This window comes from Anabrus simplex, chromosome 2 (assembly GCF_040414725.1).
Source record: "Anabrus simplex isolate iqAnaSimp1 chromosome 2, ASM4041472v1, whole genome shotgun sequence".
NCBI lineage: Eukaryota > Metazoa > Arthropoda > Insecta > Orthoptera > Tettigoniidae > Anabrus > Anabrus simplex.
The window spans coordinates 20,638,323-20,659,395 of record NC_090266.1 but is presented as its reverse complement, the minus strand read 5'-3'; the positions used below and the strand labels follow the sequence as shown (position 1 = coordinate 20,659,395).

Genomic DNA, 21,073 nt, shown 5'->3' with positions numbered 1-21,073 from the left:
ACTGAAAACCACAGCAAATTTGATCGTCTCCACTCGACCGTAATGCAACGCACTCCACTGACACGCAGTATACTGTACACATTGGAGCAGTCAGCCCATAGAACTACCACAGCGCTGTCCTTGGCTCACCGCGTACGAATGGCATAGCGCTGCCCAGCCTGGCCCGTGCAATGACGTCACTGGCTTCGTATGTTAGAGCCTTTCAAAGCCCATTGAAGTCTATTGCCGAAGCAGCTCATGGGTTGGGCCGCTCTGCAGGACTCTGCCGTGATGTGTAAACCATTGGCACCTGATACAATCACTCTACATGCTGGGCTGATCTGACAGTGATGGATTCAAGCAGACAACTTTTGTCCTTCGCACCCCCACATATGGATATATCCATCATGCTACTATACGCATAAATGGTATTCTTCTGAAAACATAACATGACTCCACTCCAATGTCCATGGTCATCTTTCAACGCACCGCTGCAGGCGCAGCTGTGTCTGCTGCAGCGTCGAGGGAAGCCGCAACTTCTGTTGCCGCGCTGCATACGTCACATTATCCATTCGGACACTTGTCCTGCAAATGAGCCAAGTTTTGACTCGGTGTGTGACGTGATTGTATGGTCCTGCAGGACTATGCGGACAGTACGTTTGTCCTCTTGGGTGATAGTGGCTGGGGGGGGGGGGCACTTGGTTCCTGCACGGTGGTCTGTATGTTCCTGTTTTAGCACGACAGTCATGGGACCCCCACAAACCTGAACAACAATATTGCGGAACGGTACACCGCAGTCCCGGTAGGTCACGATCCTGCCGTGGTCAGTTTCCCTCACATGCTGGTAGACGTTTCTCCCTCTTACATGAAGCATAACACAACGTTTAGGCTTCAGCCACAGTGCAAGCGGTGAGTGGAGCGTTGCGTTGTGTGGCGGCATAGATGAAAATTAAACCTGCGTTAGCAAATGCATGTGCCCACAGTGACAGCGGTGCGCCATTTTGGAGGAGAAGTTGGTTCAAGGACAATGCTACCCTTCGCTAGCCACTCACTCCTGTTTGAGATTTCAGCTACGCCGCTCGCAACGACTGTTAGTGAATTAACAAGAGAATAGATGAAAGTGCTCATTTCTGAAGTTCAAACCCGAACTTTCCTATGGAACGACAGAGAGAACAACTTTGAAAACCTAATAGTGACAAGAGAAGCCTGGAAAGATATTGGAACGATTTTAAATATCCGAGACAAATTCAGTTTAAAATCAAACACGGTTATGGGCATAATATTGTCTTTAATGCATATTATTATTATTATTATTATTATTATTATTATTATTATTATTATTATTATTATTATTGTACATCCTGTTATTATTGTTTAATTAATATTATTATCCATGGTAATATATTGCTGAAATGAAAACTTGTGTTTGGCATTAGATCAGACTTTTATGGTCTCTGGAAGTTGGTGACTTGCTTCTGTAGTCATGCCTTAAGTGTTAGTAAGAATTCAAAAGTTTGAATGGACATACAAGTATATTTGAAAAATCTTATCAGGAAATCAATTCAGTTCTCCGTATAAACGATGAAATTCAACATGCATTTCACATTATTTATTTACTGGATGATCACGAAATTCTCCCCTAGTCCTATGTCGAATTCTTCAGTTTAGATAAAAAAAATCCTAAAAGCAGAGACATCATCATCATCATCATTATTTCCTTCGGTCCTTCCACCACTCCTCCTCCAACACTGTGTCCCAGTCCAGGTTTCTTTCTATAATACTGCGTTGGATTGTATCCTTCCATTTCAATCGCGGTCGTCCACGGCCTCTCCTTCCTTGCATTTCCGTCACCTTTTTTGGCATTCTTTCGTCACTCATTTGATTTACATGTCCAAACCATCTTAATCGGCTCTTCTCTATTCTATCATTCATTTTTTCCACTCCAATTTCTTCCCGGATTTTCTCGTTTCTTATTAATGGAGTCCCACTCCTATTTGACAGGCGAGGGACTCCTTGGAAACAACTTGGCGAACGAAATGGAATTCGATGGGGAGCTATCAATATTAATGGGGCTTATGGAAGAAAGAAAGTAGAACTGGCTGAGTCAGCAAAGAGGATGCATTTGGATGTGCTAGGAGTAAGTGATGTTCGGGTAAGGGGAGATAACGAGGAAGAGATAGGAGATTATAAAGTGTACTTGACGGGTGTTAGAAAGGGAAGGGCAGAGTCTGGGATAGGGCTCTTTATCAGGAATACCATTGCACGCAACATAGTTTCTGTTAGGTATGTAAATGAGCGAATGATGTGGGTAGATTTGTCAGTTGCAGGAATTAGGACTAGAATTGTGTCCGTGTATTCACCATGTGAGGGTGCAGATGAGGATGAAGTTGACAAATTTATGAAGCATTGAGTGACATCGTGGTCAGGGTCAACAGCAAGGATAGAATAGTGCTAATGGGCGATTTCAATGCGTGAGTTGGGAATAGAACTGAAGGATACGAAAGGGTGATTGGTAAATGTGGGGAGGATATGGGAGCCAATGGGAATGGGAAGCATTTGCTGGACTTCTGTGCTAGTATGGGTTTAGCTGTTACGAATACATTCTTCAAGCATAAGGTTATTCACCGCTACACATGGGAGGCTAGGGGTACCAGATCCATAATAGACTATATCTTAACAGACTTCGAATTCAGGAAATCTGTTAGGAATGTACGAGTTTTCCGGGGATTTTTCGATGATACAGACCACTATCTGATCTGTAGTGAACTAAGTATCTCTAGGCCTACAATAGAGAAAGTGAAATCTGTCTGCAAACGAATAAGGGTAGAAAATCTCCAGGACGAGGAAATTAGACAGAAGTACATGGATATGATTAGTGAGAAGTTTCGAACAGTAGACAGTAAGCAGGTTCAGGATATAGAAAGTGAATGGGTGACATATAGGGATGCTGTAGTAGAAACAGCAAGGGAATGCCTACGAACAACTGTGTGTAAAGATGGGAAAAGGCGAACATCTTGGTGGAATGATGAAGTGAGAGCAGCCTGTAAACGTAAAAAGAAGGCTTATCAGAAATGGCTCCAAACAAGGGCCGAGGCAGACAGGGATTGGTACATAGATGAAAGAAACAGAGCGAAACAAATGGTTGTTGAATCCAAAAAGACGTCGTGGGAAGAGTTTGGTAACAACCTGGAAAGGCTAGGTCTAGCAGCAGGGAAACCTTTCTGGACAGTAATAAAGAATCTTAGGAAGGGAGGGAAAAAGGAAATGAACAGTGTTTTGAGTAATTCAGGTGAACTCATAATAGATCCCAGGGATTCACTGGAGAGGTGGAGGGAATATTTTGAACATCTTCTCAATGTAAAAGGAAATCATCGTTGTGGTGTTGCGAACAGCTAAGCTCATGAGGAGGAGGAAAATGATGTTGGTGAAATTATGCTAGGGGAAGTGGAAAGGATGGTTAATAAACTCCATTGTCATAAAGCAGCAGGAATAGTTGAAATTAGACCAGAAATGGTGAAGTATAGTGGGAATGCAGGGATGAAATGGCTTGATAGAGTAGTAAAATTAGCATGGAGTGTTGGTAAGGTACCTTCAGATTGGACAAAAGCAGTAATTGCACCTATCTATAAGCAAGGGAACAGGAAGGATTGCAACAACTATCGAGGTATCTCATTGATTAGTATACCAGGCAAAGTATTCACTGGCATCTTGGAAGGGAGGGTGCGATCAGTCGTTGAGAGGAAGTTGGATGAAACCCAGTGTGGTTTCAGACCACAGAGAGGCTGTCAGGATCAGATTTTCAGTATGCACCAGGTAATTAAAAAATGCTACGAGAGGAATAGGCAGTTGTGTTTATGTTTCGTAGATCTAGAGAAAGCATACGACAGGGTACCGAGGGAGAAGATGTTCGCTATACTACGGGACTATGGAATTAAAGGTAGATTATTAAAATCAATCAAAAGTATTTATGTTGACAATTGGGCTTCAGTGAGAATTGATGGTAGAATGAGTTCTTGGTTCAGGGTACTTACAGGGGTTAGACAAGGCTGTAATCTTTCACCTTTGCTGTTTGTAGTTTACATGGATCATCTGCTGAACGGTATAAAATGGCAGGGAGGGATTCAGTTAGGTGTAAATGTAATAAGCAGTCTGGCCTATGCTGACGACTTGGTCTTAATGGCAGATTGTGCCGAAGCCTGCAGTCTAATATCTTGGAACTTGAAAATAAGTGCAATGAGTATAGTATGAAAATTAGCCTCTCGAAGACTAAATTGATGTCAGTAGGTAAGAAATTCAACAGAATTGAATGTCAGATTGGTGATACAAAGCTAGAACAGGTCGATAATTTCAAGTATTTAGGTTGTGTATTCTCCCAGGATGGTAATATAGTAAGTGAGATTGAATCAAGGTGTCGTAAAGCTAATGCAGTGAGCTCGCAATTGCGATCAACAGTATTCTGTAAGAAGGAAGTCAGCTCCCAGACGAAACTATCGTTACACCGGTCTATTTTCAGACCAACTTTGCTTTATTCATAATTTAGAAGTAACAGACATGAAAGTAGCAAGAATGATTGCTGGTACAAACAGGTGGGAACAATGGCCGGATGGTACTCGGAATGAGGAGATAAAGGCTAAATTAGGAATGAACTCGATGAATGAAGCTGTACGCATAAACCAGCTTCGGTGGTGGAGTCATGTGAGGCGAATGGAGGAGGATAGGTTACCTAGGAGAATAATGGACTCTGCTATGGAGAGTAAAAGAAGTAGAGGTAGACCAAGACGACGATGGTTAGACTCGGTTTCTAACGATTTAAAGATAAGAGGTATAGAACTAAATGAGGCCACAACACTAGTTGCAAATCGAGGATTGTGGCGACGTTTAGTAAATTCACAGAGGCTTGCAGACTGAATGCTGAAAGGCATAACAGTCCATAATGATAATGTATGTAATGTTATTTTGTCTCTCTTACTCTTCTGTATCATACTCCTCAAGAACTTCATTTCGGCTGCCTGTATTCAACCCTCGTCCTTCTTTGTCATTGTCCAAGTTTCTGCTCCGTATGTTTTTATGGGTATGTCGTAATACATCTTGTACATAGTATCCTTTGCTTCCATTGGCACATCTTTGTCCCATAACATGTTTCTTACACTATGACAGAAACAACTTCCAGCTTGAATCCTCTTACTAATCTCAGCATCCAGTCGAGCATTCTCCATTAATTCACTCCCCAGGTATTTAAATGTTTCCACTACTTCCAGGGGCTTGTCTGCAAGTCTAATCTGACCTTTCCCTACTTTCTCCCCTCTAGTCATAACAAGAGTTTTACTCTTTTCTACACTTACTTTCAATCCACATTCTTCGATCTTCCCATTCACCACATTCAACTGTTCTTGAACCTTGATGTCGTCTTCTCTCCAAATCACAATATCATCTGCAAATAACATGTTCATTTCTCTTCCTCCATATGCTGCTTTTGCTGTTCTCATGATGTCATCCATTACTATTCTCACAACGTAAGGTTAAAGTCAAGAGTGTTAGCACGACCTGGGATAAATAAGCAAAATTTAAAGGAAATACTTACAATTATCCCAACCAAAAGGCCGTCGCTGATTGAGGAAGCACTGGGCACAAGAGGCCAAGCGAATCAACTTAAAATAAGTTTAACTAATTGGCTGAAATAATAATTCCTTGATCAATTTAAAGAAAACTTTAATAATTCAAAACATTTATAATTTACCGACCTCAAAAATTATCCTTTTTTTTTTTTAATTTAATAATACGATAAATACTGAATACTATTCAGATCAATAAAAAATAACCCAGTTGAAAATTAAATTTTTACATCAACAATTATTGAATGAAAACAGGAAACCTTTTTAGAATAATAAATAAACGTGGTTCGATTGAAAATTAAATAATTGAATCAACCATCATATATGGGCAATGAAAACCTATCTAATGGACTATCTCGGTTTTCAAGGTTGCGTGAAAGCAGTAAGAACCCACGAAGCACACTATGTCAGAAATCGAAGAAATAATACAAGAACGTGCAACAAAATCCAGAAGTAGGATAAAATAATCCAATATCGGCCAGAGACGATAACTAAAATCGAAAGAGTAAGTCAAACACAGCAGAAGTCATCCCAAGCACGCAAAAATTCCAAATCAGATGAATGTCAAGACCACAATAATAAGCTGATACTCAAATGTCAGATTCAACACACCAACGCCCCCATTGCGTTTGCATTCTATTACACAGCTGTGTTATACAAGACGACCGCCATGATCATATGAGAACACGATGTACCGAGTTAGTCATTAGATCAGCTTTCATTTAAGCCCCTAGTTTTTCTTTTAATAGCCCGAAATGGCTTGAAAATATTTTAAATAATAAATATTTGATTATGTTTTAAAACAGGAAATGAAATAAAACCAAGCTTTTAAGGTTATACAATTAATTCGTACACCATCTTGTCAGAGCTCCTTGAACATAATTATTCCTTTCGTGCACGAAACCTAATATAACTGAATGCAGAAGCTAAAATTAACATATAATTATCTTCTGAAATTAAATTGAAACCCCAAACATTTTCACATTACAAGTTGACGACTATGACCTGTTTTAGACTCTAAAATTTTTTTAAAACCACAAATGACCCAAAAATCACCTTTAGCAATTCTCACATTTCGTAGACTTAAGTACTCAGCGTCTTAACATCATTAAATAACAGGATTAGTCCCTCAGTTTAAAACAGTCATGACATCCAATGAAGCTACTTACGAGGTCGGTGTTTACGAGAAATTAAATCATTCAAAAAAACAAACCACATCTTCGGCACTTATGCCAGATGGAGAATCCATCAACCTGGGTCAAATGTCCACACCATCTTCCCTTCTTGTAAGATAATTTGTATCTTTAAAGCACAACCAGCAGAGATTAGCTCAACGCGTCTTCCAGTTTTAAGCCAAGAATTAGAACAACTGCCCACGTTGATTGTTAGAGCCACCGTTCATGGCCGAGCAAGCTTATCTTTTGGCGGCCAGATAGCAGCACCAACTAGTCACTTCGAATTATTAGTACTAAATCCACCACTAGATGGCTCACCATCAGCAATTAATGGAAAGGCCATACAGTCACGATATTCAACACGCGGAGATGCAGACAAATGATATGAACGCATGAATGTAATGGAGACAACATAGTACCATGGCGAGTAGTTATTCAAACTCCATTACAACTATTGTAAACAGGATTGGTGATAGAACACTTCCCTGTCTCAGCCCACTAGTTATTTTGAACCAACTTGTCCTGCCAACTTATGTTTGCATGCAACTACAACATTCCTTGTACAATGCCATGATCATTTTTATTAATCCCTGTCCACTTCCTTTTTGCACTAGACTGTCCCAGACCTTAGTCCTGGGGACACTGTCATATGCCTTTTCAATGTCAATGAATGTCATCACCATATCATTCCCGTACTCCCATTGCTTTTCCTTTAGTTGTCTCATAATGAAAATGGGCTCTATTGTTGACCTTCCACTTCTGAAACCAAACTGATTTTCCTATACCTGATTCTCAACCCTAAACCTTATTCTACTTTCCAGTATCCTTTCCATTATCTTAGCAACATGGGATATTAGAGTAATTCCCCTGTAGTACTTCAAAACTTTCTTATCGCCTTTCTTGAAAATTGGGATGATTATTCCTTTTTGCCAATCCTCAGGGACCTCCTTATTCTCCCAGACATTCCTAAGAACCCGATATGTCCACCGCAGGCCCATAGCTCCAGCTGTCTTTATCATCTCCACTGAAATTTCATCTATTCCAGCAGTTTTTCCATTCTTCTTCTTTCTTACTGCCATTTCAATTTCATTCATTGTAATTTCTTTATCCATTTCTTCGTCAACTAATTGCCTTTCCTGGTCGTCCATTGAATGACTGTCATCAGTTCTTATGTTCAGCATTTTCTGAAAATACTCTCTCCATCTATTTGTTATTTCTTCTGGCTTTGTTAAAATTATGCCACCTTCATCCTTCACAAATCTGGTGTTTACTTCATCTCTCAATTTCTGTGTGATTGATGCCCGGCTTTTCCTCTTTTCTTCCTCCACTACTTTCTTGGCCAAATTCTTTGCCTCCACATATTTTCTTCTACTTTCTTCAGTCCTAGATGTTTTCTATGCTTTCCATGCCATTTTCTTTTCCTTCACTTTAATCTTTACCCTATCATTCCACCAGTGTGTCTCTTTGTCTTTCACATTTCCTGATGTTCTACCACATACCTTTTCTGCACATCCGACCAGTGCTTCCTTAAATCTTTTACATTCATCTTCAACATTCCCCACCTCCGCCCTGAGTACCAAGGGTATTATTTCCCTTCGAAATTCTTCTTGTATGCTTTTCTCCTTCAACTTCCATACTTTAATTCTTTTCTCTCTCACCACGTGCAGGTGACACGCCGCACCGCTTACTGACTCTCGCTAGATGCCCACACCAACTCTCCCTCCTTCCCCACTCCTCAAAATTTAATGCTTGCCACCTGCACTGTGGCCGGAGCCTTACACAAACAACCAGCATTCGAATGTGACTTCTTTCCCCTTTATACAGACTGTAAATGCACATTTGTACTGAAATGCTAATCACCTGCATATCCCAGCATGTTGTAAATTTCATGGAAGTTTGGCAATTGTGTAGCAATTTTAATGGCCAGCAGTGTAGAAGGGGAGGATGAGGATAAGGAAAAGGTGGTAGTTTTTCACATTGGTACCTGCAATGTCAGGCAAGCAGGAATAAGTGCAAACCTAGAATGTGTTTGTGCATTATTGGGGTCCTGGGTTTGAGTCTTATTTCCAAATACCAGATTTTTCAAATTGTGTTAATGCAGTTGCTTATTTCAACTTCACTATATGTCCAACACATGCACATACTCACTCTCTCTCTCTTTAAAATTGAAACATTGAACTATATATGTTGACTGCCTGTGATTTTGTAGAGCAGGCCTATATGCAGAAGAATGTTTGATACACTAAATGAACAATGTAAAAGAAAACTCCATAAAACCCTTCCTGAAATAATGAAAGGAGATTCAAGGGGGCTGACAGTCGCATGACCCACAGCAGTATTTTTTTGAAAAAGGCATAATATAGAATATCTAGCAGTTTTTGGCATGGTGTCAGTCTTTTTCTTGAATGTGTTTTATACTTCTCCTGGGGAGGAATTATAAAGAATGTCAAAACCTGTTACATTAAAGCATCATATTGAAAGAAATGAATCATATTTGAAAGAGAAGAAAATAGTTATTTTGGGCTGTTAACCAAAATTAGATTAAATAACTAATCTAAAAGTACGTCCTAAAAATAAAATCGTAAATGTTCAGAAGCGCAGTAATCATGCAAAGCTGTATTAAATCTCAAGGTGCCCTATTTGTTGCAACAAGCAAGAGACAATTGATAAGTAGAATATCTGTTTTATTTTTCACACAAAACCACTCCATACTTCGACACTTATTCTTGCACATGGATCTGATGAATTCTTGGCCACCTCTTGTAGAATGAGAAGCATTGCATTGACTGTTCAGAATGCAGTTTGCTCATCCGGAACATCTTCAAGTCAACCAATTCCTTTTACCATGAACCAAGCCTTCATTGATATATAGTTGTTCTGTTGTAGATCCAGTAAGTTGTAAGAGAAAACTCTCCCAATTTGTATCCTCCTGTTGATCTTTCATGTCCAACTTTGAATTCTCCTTTTTGCTATAATAGAAACACGAATTGTAGTTCGTAGATAGCATGTGGAAAACTGCTGATTTTTTTTTGCTTTTCATTTGTTTTCCTTGTTAGAAGCGACTAATACTTACTTGCTAAGACTGCAAACTTCAATGTCCTTCTTTTAGTTACTTGCGAACCCTCTGCAGAATGGAGCCCAATGGTGCTCTGCACCAGCAGAAACCTTTTGAATACAGTACTGATGTTCTAGAACCACTCGTGGACAACAAAAAGAGTATATGGAGGTATACAGGGCACATTTTCTTGAAATATGTATTGTACTCTGAACCTGGTTTATTGTGGCTTCTGAAGTCTAATGAACTGGAAACTGTTCATTTGTTATAAATGCTAAGAATGTTCTCTCAGAAGGTTTGAAAATTGGAGGTACATTTTCCTTGTTGCCGAGCAGTTCATGATGATAGTAGTCAGTGTACAAATCTGCTAAGCAAAGATGAATATCTGGAAAGTTGTTTTTTGATTTGTTCTGCATTATATTTCAGGTATTTCTTAAATGTCATTTCTGACCCATATCGACAAAATTGCCAAGACATCGAGCTGAACGGTGATGGCTCCTGGTCTCCTATATTGCCCACGTCATCAATGGAAGTCACTGTAGTAAGTGTCAACAATAATTACCTTTTTAAAAATCTTTGTTTATATTAGAGAAGACACATTCATTCGGAAGAGAGGGAAAGTGAGTTTTTGGGATATAATCTTGAGTAGCATGTTCCATCGGAACACAATGAGAAGTCCAAATGGGAAGAATCTCCCCACCTTCTTAAACTGCCATCTTTCCTTGGGTGGGCTCTCTCCTTGTTTTCCCATTATATGTTTTTCTCAGCTCTGATGAACGTCCCAGCTTCATTGGTAACCAGGTATTGACGTTCATTGAGGGGTCATCTGGGAAGAGGAAACACACGAAACAGAGGAAATGGTAGATGAGAAAAAATAAATACATACATACTGTACATGTACAGTATACATACATACATACATACATACATACATACATACATACATACATACTGTTGAATGCCATGTGTGTGTTTTTCCATCATATGTCAGCACAATTAGACTCCTACAGCCCCAGTGAAAGGGGGGGCATAATCACGCGCCTCACCGGCGTCGGTGAGTTTTGGTAACGAGACTTGACCTAGCGTGGGTAACGGTGTTGTGTTTGGTGCGCTACAACATGGACCACCGTGTCCTAATGTATATTTTGTACAGTGTAATTAGTTTTAATAAATTAAGTATATAACCTACATTACATTGGCCTTCCCTTTGCACTTAATGATGATGTACATTTCGTGGACGTGAGTAAACAACTCGAAAACGAGACCGAACATTTTGGTCCTCCGGGCCGGATGTGATTCAGTGACAATATTACATCTCATAATCTGCGCATTTAGGCCTATTAGTGATTACAGTTTATTTACAAGTGTTTACGTTTGTGTAAAGTACGACTGTGTTCGTTTTACCGCCAAACTTACAACCACCCACGTGCTAAGTACTGCGCAGTAAAGTACAAATGGGTGACTTCAACTAACCTGCCGTATATATTGCACCCATAAGCGAATGTGCATAATTAATGCATATTCTAAATATTTAATAATTCACATACGGGAATACAGCAGTAGGCTGGGAAAAGATTGCAGTCTAACAAAGCAACTGCCAGGCGCCGTGCAGACGGGAAGATATATCCACAGAACACTTCTTAAGGCACGGACAGGAAGTAGCTAGTCTAAGTGGTACCTCCAATCATGTTTTATGATGCCGACAGGAGGCGAAACTTTCTATCCAGCTCCCACGTGAATTCGCACGATTGGAATGCACTTGACCTAGAAGAGCTAGTGAGACGCGAATAATACCCATCATCCCTTAGCAGGAAATGGAAGAACCCAAACTACCAAGGGCGCGAATGTCTCAGCCAATCACAAAATTCCAAATTTTAATGTCTTGTCATAGCGGGAATCTACAGCTAGTTTTTCGCGATCTGGTGCCCGAAGTAGCCGTAAAATATTGTGTCCTGACTTCTAAGTAATATTTAAGGATTTATCAGCGCAAGTGTGTGGTTAATCTGTGGCTAAATTAGAAATTTTCAACTTCAAATGAAAGTGTGGAATCATCCAGGAAGCGAACCGTCATGGCGGGAAGACGCCATCCTCTGACAGAAAATAGAGCCAGTGACGCGCAACGTCATAGAAATTAACCTGTGATCGTTTCTCATAACGCAGTGTAACACATAAGTCGGACCAAAATTAGGAATGTGTTGAGTGCATTTCCTAAAGTTCTAACCTATGGATACCTGATAAATCAGTCCCAAGTGCAGAATTATTACGCCACATCCCTTCCACGGAACTATTTTCGAAGTGGGGGGAGGACTTTTTACAAAACGGAGACACCAAGTGTGGTGAACTGTAGTCTCTACAAGCAGTCTTAAGTCTTCAGTGTTTTCAGTCTCGCGGTGCATCTCAGTAGTCACATTCAGTAGTTGACATTCTAGTGAGTACTGGATTTATTTGTGTGAGTAGTAATATCTTAGCTGAAATGAACACTTTGATAAACTTTATTTCAACTTTAGATTATGCAGAACACTTGCCATAAATGAACTTAAAGTGCTAGGACGGAGGTGAACATTGAATCTTGAAGTAGCTCGTAGCTGCACAACATCTTCACTATTTCGCATGTAATTTGCATTTTTCGTGGAAAAGTCAAATGTGGGAGAACGATTATTAGAAAATTTTCCATATCATTGGGAACATTACACGTAATTTTTCCACACTCCCATAGAACTCTTATTGTAAGTGAGATATTTGTGAGCAGAATTGGTCCAGCCAGTACAGGGGAAACTGTGTTTTCATAATTGGAACCGTACTAAGACCTGGAGTTCAGTGTCTTGGTCGGGGAAGGTGAACAACCACTAATCCTGCACACAAACAATTTGAGAGGGGTGAGTGAGAGAGAGCTTCGGCAGGCAGGTAGCAGGGTCCAGACTTTCGACTACACGTCAGGTGATCAACGCAGTGTCATTGAGTATTCTTCGTAGGGGTGTTAATGCGTGTGTTAATAAATATGGACGCGTGCAACGACAGTGTTGTAATGCATCAAGTTTGCGTGTGTGACCTCTTGGATACCATCAGCTTCAAGATGAGGTGCTAAATGCAACATGATGGGGTCCGGAGGATGATCTGACCTGCCTCCAGCACCAACTAAGGTATGAGCATAATATAAATATGTAAATATCTAGGGCTATGAACAAATCGATGATCAACAAGGTAGTTTAGAAATTTAGATAGGACTGTAAATAATTCACGGATCGGATAGTAATTGTAAACTTATAATAATAATAATAATAAGTGTTAGCGTGTGTTACTTGCACAGTTTCTTTTAATGTAAGTCATTTTGACATGTGGGAATCCTATTTTACTGAGAAATTTATATATGGTGTAGTGCGGATGTTTTTATGTGTTGAGAATAATATAGTTGTGGTAATGAGCGGTATTTTTTTTTTTGTTGACACTTTGATTTTTGTGGATGCCGCCATGTCAGTTTTAAATGTTTATTTTGCTATTTGCGCATTCAGTTTATTATTTCACGCCCTGGAATCTGTATTCAGATGACCGTTTCCGGTAGCTCTCATACCTTATATTTCACAACGTTGGTTGATACGCGAGAGTTGTTTCTTTATGTAACGTGCTTACGCATTTCAATAGCCGTGGTTTTTGAGAGGCAATCTCATTATTACAGTTAATTAATTAGTGACAGGAAGCCATTGACAAGTTAGCTCTGATATTACATAATATGCGGAAAGATGGATAATCACGATAACGAGCAAAGTACTGGCAATATCCCTGAGGTTGTTATGTTGAGAAATGGAAATATGATATTTGGACCATATTATTGATAATGTCGTATAAATGAATGTGTGAACGACACAGTTATGTTGCCCGCCGGATACGAGCGAGGCCATATCATGAGTTACTACGTCGAGAATATTGATGAATAAATAGAATTGAGAGACGAACAATTTAACTGAGAGTGTTAAATATATGACGACATGTGTTATGATTGAAGGTGGAAAGCCTGTATTGCTTCAGATAATTTCCAGGGAAATATATGCTCGGAAAGTATGCAATTAATAGTCCGAGGTAAATTGTGAGCAGAGCGACTGATCAATGCGTGTTTCGACTGTCTAGTATAATTACTGATGACATGTAATACCAATAATTATTGTCCATAAAGATTTGAATAAGGTCATGTCCAGGCATTTTAGTCTGAGGTTAGAAGATTGCCATCAAATTCACGTATTTATTTGCTACTTGAATCAGGGTTATATTTTATGTTTCTACTTTGCGCATTCATTTTTTTATTATTTTAATTTTTATTAGGCAGCGATTTTTGGGATCTAGATTTTTATGAGATCATTTCTTTGTATACATTTTGTCACCATATTATTCCAGATCTGATACGTGAATAGTGTTTGATTTTATGTGTGTAAATAGAATAGTATAGGCGTAGTTAGATTATTTTAATTTCAGTATTTCCTAGGAGCAGTGTTTCTCCATTGACATGCCCATTTATGTAAATAAGATTTCATGTGTTAGGGTAAGAGATCATCGATTAGTTCATAGTAAAAATTATAGTAGTGGTATGCTCATACCAGGAAGGAGTTTGTAACCACCAAGTCTTAAAAATCCACTACATTTCAGTTAGGAAAATGAAGCGATCTTTAACAAGCAGTTGTATCATAAGTGCTACAAATGAATTATATAAATGAGATGGGATCTGCCTCCATCTAGTGGTAGTACCACAAATAGGAATTCGCATTGAAAATGCAGATAGCGACGAACTAATAAGAATTAATAATGTAAAGGGATCGCTTTCATTTCAGATGTAAACCTGAGGCACTTGGCCTAATTAATTAAAGTAGTTTAAAACGTACGGACTATCACAGTGGGATGAATAAGGTTTAATAAAATAAAGGAGTGGTGGTAGCCCTCAGGTGTTCAGTTCAATTATTTTTCTTGTTATCAGCCACGAGCAATTCAAATATGTAGCAAAGGTTTTATAATGGATAAAAATACCATGTTCATGTTTGTGTTAATTTTCCTTTTTCATTTATTATTACACATGGTTAGTGTATTTCTAGTATTACTTTAGAGTTGGGTGTTTCCCAATTCAATTTAAACATGAATTATATATTTGACAGACCCCTTACCGTCAATGTTAATTGGATGAATTAATGATTTAATTAATTACTGGATTATTTGTGAGATGACATTTTCAAGGTATTAAAAATCATTCATTCAAAGGAAACTGTATTTCTGACCAGTGTTTAAAAGTGGTCATGTCATCGTCATGGAGACAGTGGTTCGATGTATCCTGAACACTAAAATTTAATCGACATTCAGTCATAAATTTTATCAAGGCAGATAATTAATTTATTGTTATGCAGATCTTTTATTTGTCTTAAAATTTAATTTAATTTCACGTTATTTCATTTACACCATTTTACTTTCAATTTTCCACTTTGCATTTTGTTAAATAAACCATTTTATTTATTTAAATTTTAATTCAGTCTTTGGGTACCGTCATTTAATAGTTAGTTTACCCCCATCTTTCATTTCCTCACCTCCCGATCGACGTGTGGCCCAGTAATCCGAGGGATATACGGACGCACCACGCTTGAGGAAGAAGAGTCTACATGCAGTGGTAGGTATTTTGATAAATGTCATTATTTACAGGAGCAGCCGGCGCACATTTCAAGAAAGAAGACCACCGCATTTGGGTGCCTTTACAAGGGCACAATATGTGATTCACAACCATTTTCTACTTGAAACACTGTGACATGTGATGTGATTAACTGAGTTATAAAACAGTTCTCAGTCATTTTAAACTTTGAGATTGAAGCGTGTGTTGCCACCATCTTGCGCGGACGAATACAGTTTTGCCAACACAATTGGTGGAGATTCCAAGGAGTAGTAGTCCAGATCCGTAGCAGTAGTTCCAGAAGTGACCACCAGAATGCAGCCCAGCCGCTCAGTGCTCTTTGGTTTTCAGCCCTGCTGTGGAAGGATACATCCTCCTGATCTGTAAGTAGTCTGGCATTCCCAGTCCTTTATAATATATCCATTATTTCTTGTTATCCTTCACCATGGATCCTGTCCAGCGAAAAGATCTCATAAAGAAGAGAGCAGTTATTAAGTCTCGTATAAAGCGTATAGCTAGCTTTCTTAGTGCATTTAATGAAGGTTCCAATCTGAATTATACTAGAGTTAGGCAAAGGCTGCTATATTCAAGTAAGGAGGAATACAACGATGTTCAAACCCAGTTAGAAATTAACGATACTGAAGAAGTACTTGATGCAGATAGGGAATCCATTGAAGAACTTATCCTAGAAATAGAATCTAAGATGGAAACTCTGTTGAATGCAAATTCGAGTGCAACTTCCCCCCCCCGCAACATCTAGTTCTTCAAATACCAGTAGCATGCATGAAATAAGACTCCCTACAATTTCACTGCCCAAATTTATGGGAATTATTTCTGAATTTATTCATTTTCGAGATACCTTCCAGTGCCTGGTAAATAATAATCATGCCTTAACAGACATACAGAGGTACTCTTACCTATTATCATGCTTATCGGGAGAACCTCGCAAATTAATTGAAAGCTTGCCTGTCACTGAAAGCAATTTCAAGGTAGATTGGGAATTAATCTTTCAGAGATATAATAACCCCAAATTGATTGCAGACCTACATGTTACGCAACTGCTAGATCTTCCGTCAGTTAAAACAGAATCAGCTAAGGATTTAAGAGTGTTGCTAAATCAACTGCTGAGCAACCTGAGCGCTATCGAAGTAATGGAGATAGATGTGCCTCTGCATGAGATTTTGTTATCTCGCTTAGTGCTAGATCGAATCAGCCTCGGTCTAAGAAAACAGTGGGAAGTTAAATCCTCAGATAAGAAGTTCCCTCGCTTGATGGATTTAGTAGCATTCTTGGAGAATATTTGTCAAACTCTGGAGCTAATCAGCCCCGAAAAACACCAAAGCGACAAGCAACAGGTCGTATCCAAACATGGTGGTGATAAGGGCAGTAAGAAGTCCTTTGTCACAACAGCAACTCATTGTGAGTTTTGTAACGCTTCTCACACCCTAACAAAATGCCCTAGATTTCGTGAAGCCAGCGTTGGAAATAGAATAGATTTCACCAAGAAGTGTAAACTTTGTTTTGACTGTCTGGGTGCTAATCATACTTTAAAGGAGTATAGTTCAGGAAAATGTCGAATCTGCAATAATAGACATCATACTCCGTTGCACAAGGAGCAGAGTACTTTCTACAATGCTTCTACTACATCAGAAACCAACCAGACTCGGCAGAAAACCTACTGTGCTGTGAAGAGCAACTATACTCGTGTAGAAGTTCTATTGTCAACAGCTCTCGTGGTGGTTACAGACATACGTGGGAATGCACATCAGTGTCAAGCGCTACTTGATAGTGCGTCTCAAATGCATTTCATGTCCAAGCGTTTGGCAGATCGCTTAGGGATTGAATTGAGTCGGCACTCAATGACTATAAGGGGAATTAGTGATACTAAGGCAACTGAATCATCACATATTTGTCAAATCCAAGTTACATCCAGGGTCACAGACTACACTACCCCTATTGTTTGTGCTGTACTTCCTCGCATAACTGGTCAGCTCCCTATAGTACAGCTTGACACGTCTGACTGGCAGCTACCACAGGACATTCCCTTGGCGGATCCTCAATTTAGTACACCAGGTGAAGTCGATTTACTACTGGGGGCTTCTGTGGTTTTTGACATACTGCGTCCTGGTCAACTCATGAGAGAAAATCGTCCTGTACTACAGGACACTGAATTTGGCTGGATCTTATCAGGCAAGATACCACCACACTCTCTAAAGTCTACCAGCAAGAAAGTAATGTCTTGTCTTATGCGCAGCAATGAACTGCACATACAGATCGAACGGTTTTGGCAACAAGAGGAAGTAAAGATATCTCCCCCACGTTCTAAGGAAGAAAGTCAGTGCGAAGAACACTTTGTGGACAACACTACTAGGGATAGCACCGGAAGATATGTTGTAAGACTGCCTATTAAACCACACCATGAGGAACTTGGTGATTCATTTAAATATACGCCACTCGCTGTCTCAATCAAATTGAACGGCGGTTACATCGCCAACCAGACTTGAAGAAGGACTATGTTGAGTTCATGACACAATATACTGATCTTCATCACATGGAACTTGTGACAACGCAAACTAATAAGCCAACATATTACCTGACGCGTCATGCTGTAATTAAGCAGTCTAGCACTACCACTAAGGTCAGAGTCGTCTTCAACGCCTCTCCTAAAACTACTAGTAACTACTCACTGAACGATATCTTAATGGTTGGACCTACGGTGCAAAAAGACTTGTATTCTATCATCTTGAGATTTAGAACACACAAGTATGCCTTCACTGCAGATGTTACAAAAATGTTCAGGCAAATTCTAGTTCATCCTGATGACCAAGATCTGCAACGCATTGTATGGCGTTTATCTCCAAATGAACCTATCCAGATTTATCGACTTTCCACTGTAACTTGTGGTACGTCAGCAGTGCCTTTTTTAGCCACGAGATGCCTGTTACAACTGGCCAACGATGGTGCACTGCAATACCCAAGAGCGTCGGAGACATTACGAAGAGACTTCTATGTTGATGATGTTCTGAGTGGAGCAGATACCATTGGAGATGCACTCAGTCTGCAACAAGAGCTAATCGAACTACTCAGTAGCGCAGGCTTCCCTCTTCGTAAATGGTGTGCTAACCATCCCACTCTTTCAGAGCACATACCTCTTGAGCACCAAGAATCACAACTGCCCAGGAGTCTGGATGACAAGGAAGAGGGTACCATTAAGGCCTTGGGACTACTGTGGCATCCTCTAAAGTCACACCCAGAAGACCACAACCTGGACAAAACGTAGTGTGTTATCATGCATTTCATCCATTTTTGATCCTTCGGGGCTCTTAGGTCCAGTGATAATAAAATGTAAAATTTTCTTGCAACACTTATGGCAGGTGAAAGTGGACTGGGATCAGAGTTTGCCTCCTGAGCTATTAACTACTTGGGAACAGTTTCACTCACATTTGCTATCACTCAACGACATTCGCATCCCTTGAAGGGTGGCGGGAGACGGAGAAATTAAACTATGAGTTACATGGATTCTCTGATGCTTCAGAAAGGGCCTTTGGAGCATCTGTTTACCTGCGGAGTATAGATGTCAAGGATAATGCAACAGTAGCGTTGTTAAGCTCCAAATCCAGAGTAGCACCACTGAAACAGATTTCCCTCCCTAGACTTGAACTATGTGGTGCATTTGTGGTGCATTACTCCTTGTAAAATTAATGGATAAGGTTAAAACTGCACTTAACCTAAAAATTGAACAAAACTACTATTGGACTGATTCTACTATAGTACTAGCTTGGCTTGCAGGAGAGCCTGCATCGTGGAACCATCCTGGCTCTACCAACTACCGTCAACCTGGCCTGTCTGTGACATGAAGAAAACTTCCGAACTCACTGATGTATCAGAGCATCGGAAACCAGCTGTTTGCTCACTTGTTGTCAGTCATTTCCTTGAAGACTTAGTCCAACGCTTTTCTTCTTGGTCACGGCTGGTGAGAGTCATGGCCTTCATACATGAACAACCTCAGTCTTGCTGCTTCAAGGAGACAGGTGGGAAGTCTGACTGTAGTAGAACTTCAAGAGGCATTGCACAGGATCATTCGTACTGCCCAAGAACGAGAATATGGTAAGGAGCTTCAAGATCTGCGACTTGGCAGACCGATTGCAAAGGACAGCAAGTTGAAGTCTCTTCATCTCTTTGTAGATGCAAACCAGATGCTTAGGGTGGGCGACATATTGGAACAATCTCAAGCTCCGTACAGCCAGAAACATCCCATCATCCTACCACCTAATCATAATGTGACCAGGTTGTTAGTAATGTGCGAGCACATGCGACTTCTGCATGCTGGACCCCAACTTTTGCTTGCAACCATTAGACAATGATATTGGATACCTAATGGTAAGTCTGTCATTAGGCACATAACACACAAGTGTCTCCGTTGCTACAAGTTGAAAGCAAGTACATCAACTGAATTTGTGGGCCAGCTCCCACACCACAGGGTAGGACCCAACAGACAATTTTTGAACTGCGAAGTTGACTATGGGGGTCCACTTTACATTAAGCAAGGGACCCGTAAGAGCAAAACAAAGGTAAAATGTTATATTGCTCTATTCAACTGCATGGCTACCAGGGCGATCCGTCTTGAACTTGTCTCTGACCTGTCTACTGATGCGTTCCTAACTGCTCTGCGTAGATTTACATCGCGTCGGGGTATCTGCCAGAATATCTACAGCGACAATGGAAGTACATTCGTGGGAGCAAGAAACGAGCTACGGGAGCTTCACACGCTCTTCAGATCTCAAGTACATCAGAGGAAGGTGGATGACTTCACATCTCAATGTGGAATACAGTGGTGTTTTATTCCACCGCATGCCATTCATTTTGGTGAGCTGTGGGAGGCTGGCATAAAGTCTACTAAGTCCCATTTGAAGAAGGTTGCAGAAAATCTTGTACTGACTTTTGAAGAAATGTCCACGTTGTTAGTCCAGATTGAGGCATGCCTGAATTCGAGACCAATAACCAAATTTCTGATAATCCTGATGACTATTCATTCCTGACTCCCGGTCACTTCCTGAATGGAGAACCTCTCACAACCATCCCAGAGCCAGATTTACTTTCAGTTTCAGGTTCTCGTCTGCTTGTCTGTCCAAATGGCAACTACTTCAGCGTTGCAGACAGTACTTCTGGAAGCGGTGGTGAAGGGACTATCTATGTTAACTCCAGCAGCGGACTAAGTGGTCAGCAGGAAGGGTCAACCTTCAACCCGGAACTCTGGTTCTTCTCAAGGAAGACAACTTGCCACCTCTCGTGTGGCAGACAGGGATCGTGGTAGATACGCACACAGGTGCTGACGGCTTGGTGCTAGTTGCCGCTATTCGCACTCGCAAGGGGACCTTCAAACACCCAGTTGCAAAACTTTGTCTCTTCCCAGAAGAGGTTGGAACTGTATATAGTGAAAAAGTGTAATTAGTGAAAAGGTGTAATCTTTCATGTGCTAAACCTTTCGTTTTTTTCATTTGACTTTTTCAATGCGAGTGCTAATTTTTTATTGTTCTTAATATTTATGTTTGTAATTTACATATAAATTAGGTGGGCGGTATGTTGAATGCCATGTGTCTGTTTTTTCTGTCAGAGG

General features: G+C 40.1%; 1 protein-coding gene across 5 annotated transcripts in view; it reads left to right on the top strand.

The window, feature by feature from the left end:
• LOC136863885 (E3 SUMO-protein ligase PIAS3) overlaps positions 1 to 21,073 on the top strand; it is a 566,508-nt gene that overhangs the window by 417,716 nt on the left and 127,719 nt on the right. For all 5 annotated transcript variants that reach the window (XM_067140273.2, XM_067140272.2, XM_067140274.2 and 2 more), the window contains one exon: positions 10,248 to 10,362. In XM_067140273.2, the coding sequence (XP_066996374.1) occupies positions 10,248 to 10,362 (115 nt within the window). The remainder of the gene's footprint in view (positions 1 to 10,247; positions 10,363 to 21,073) is intronic.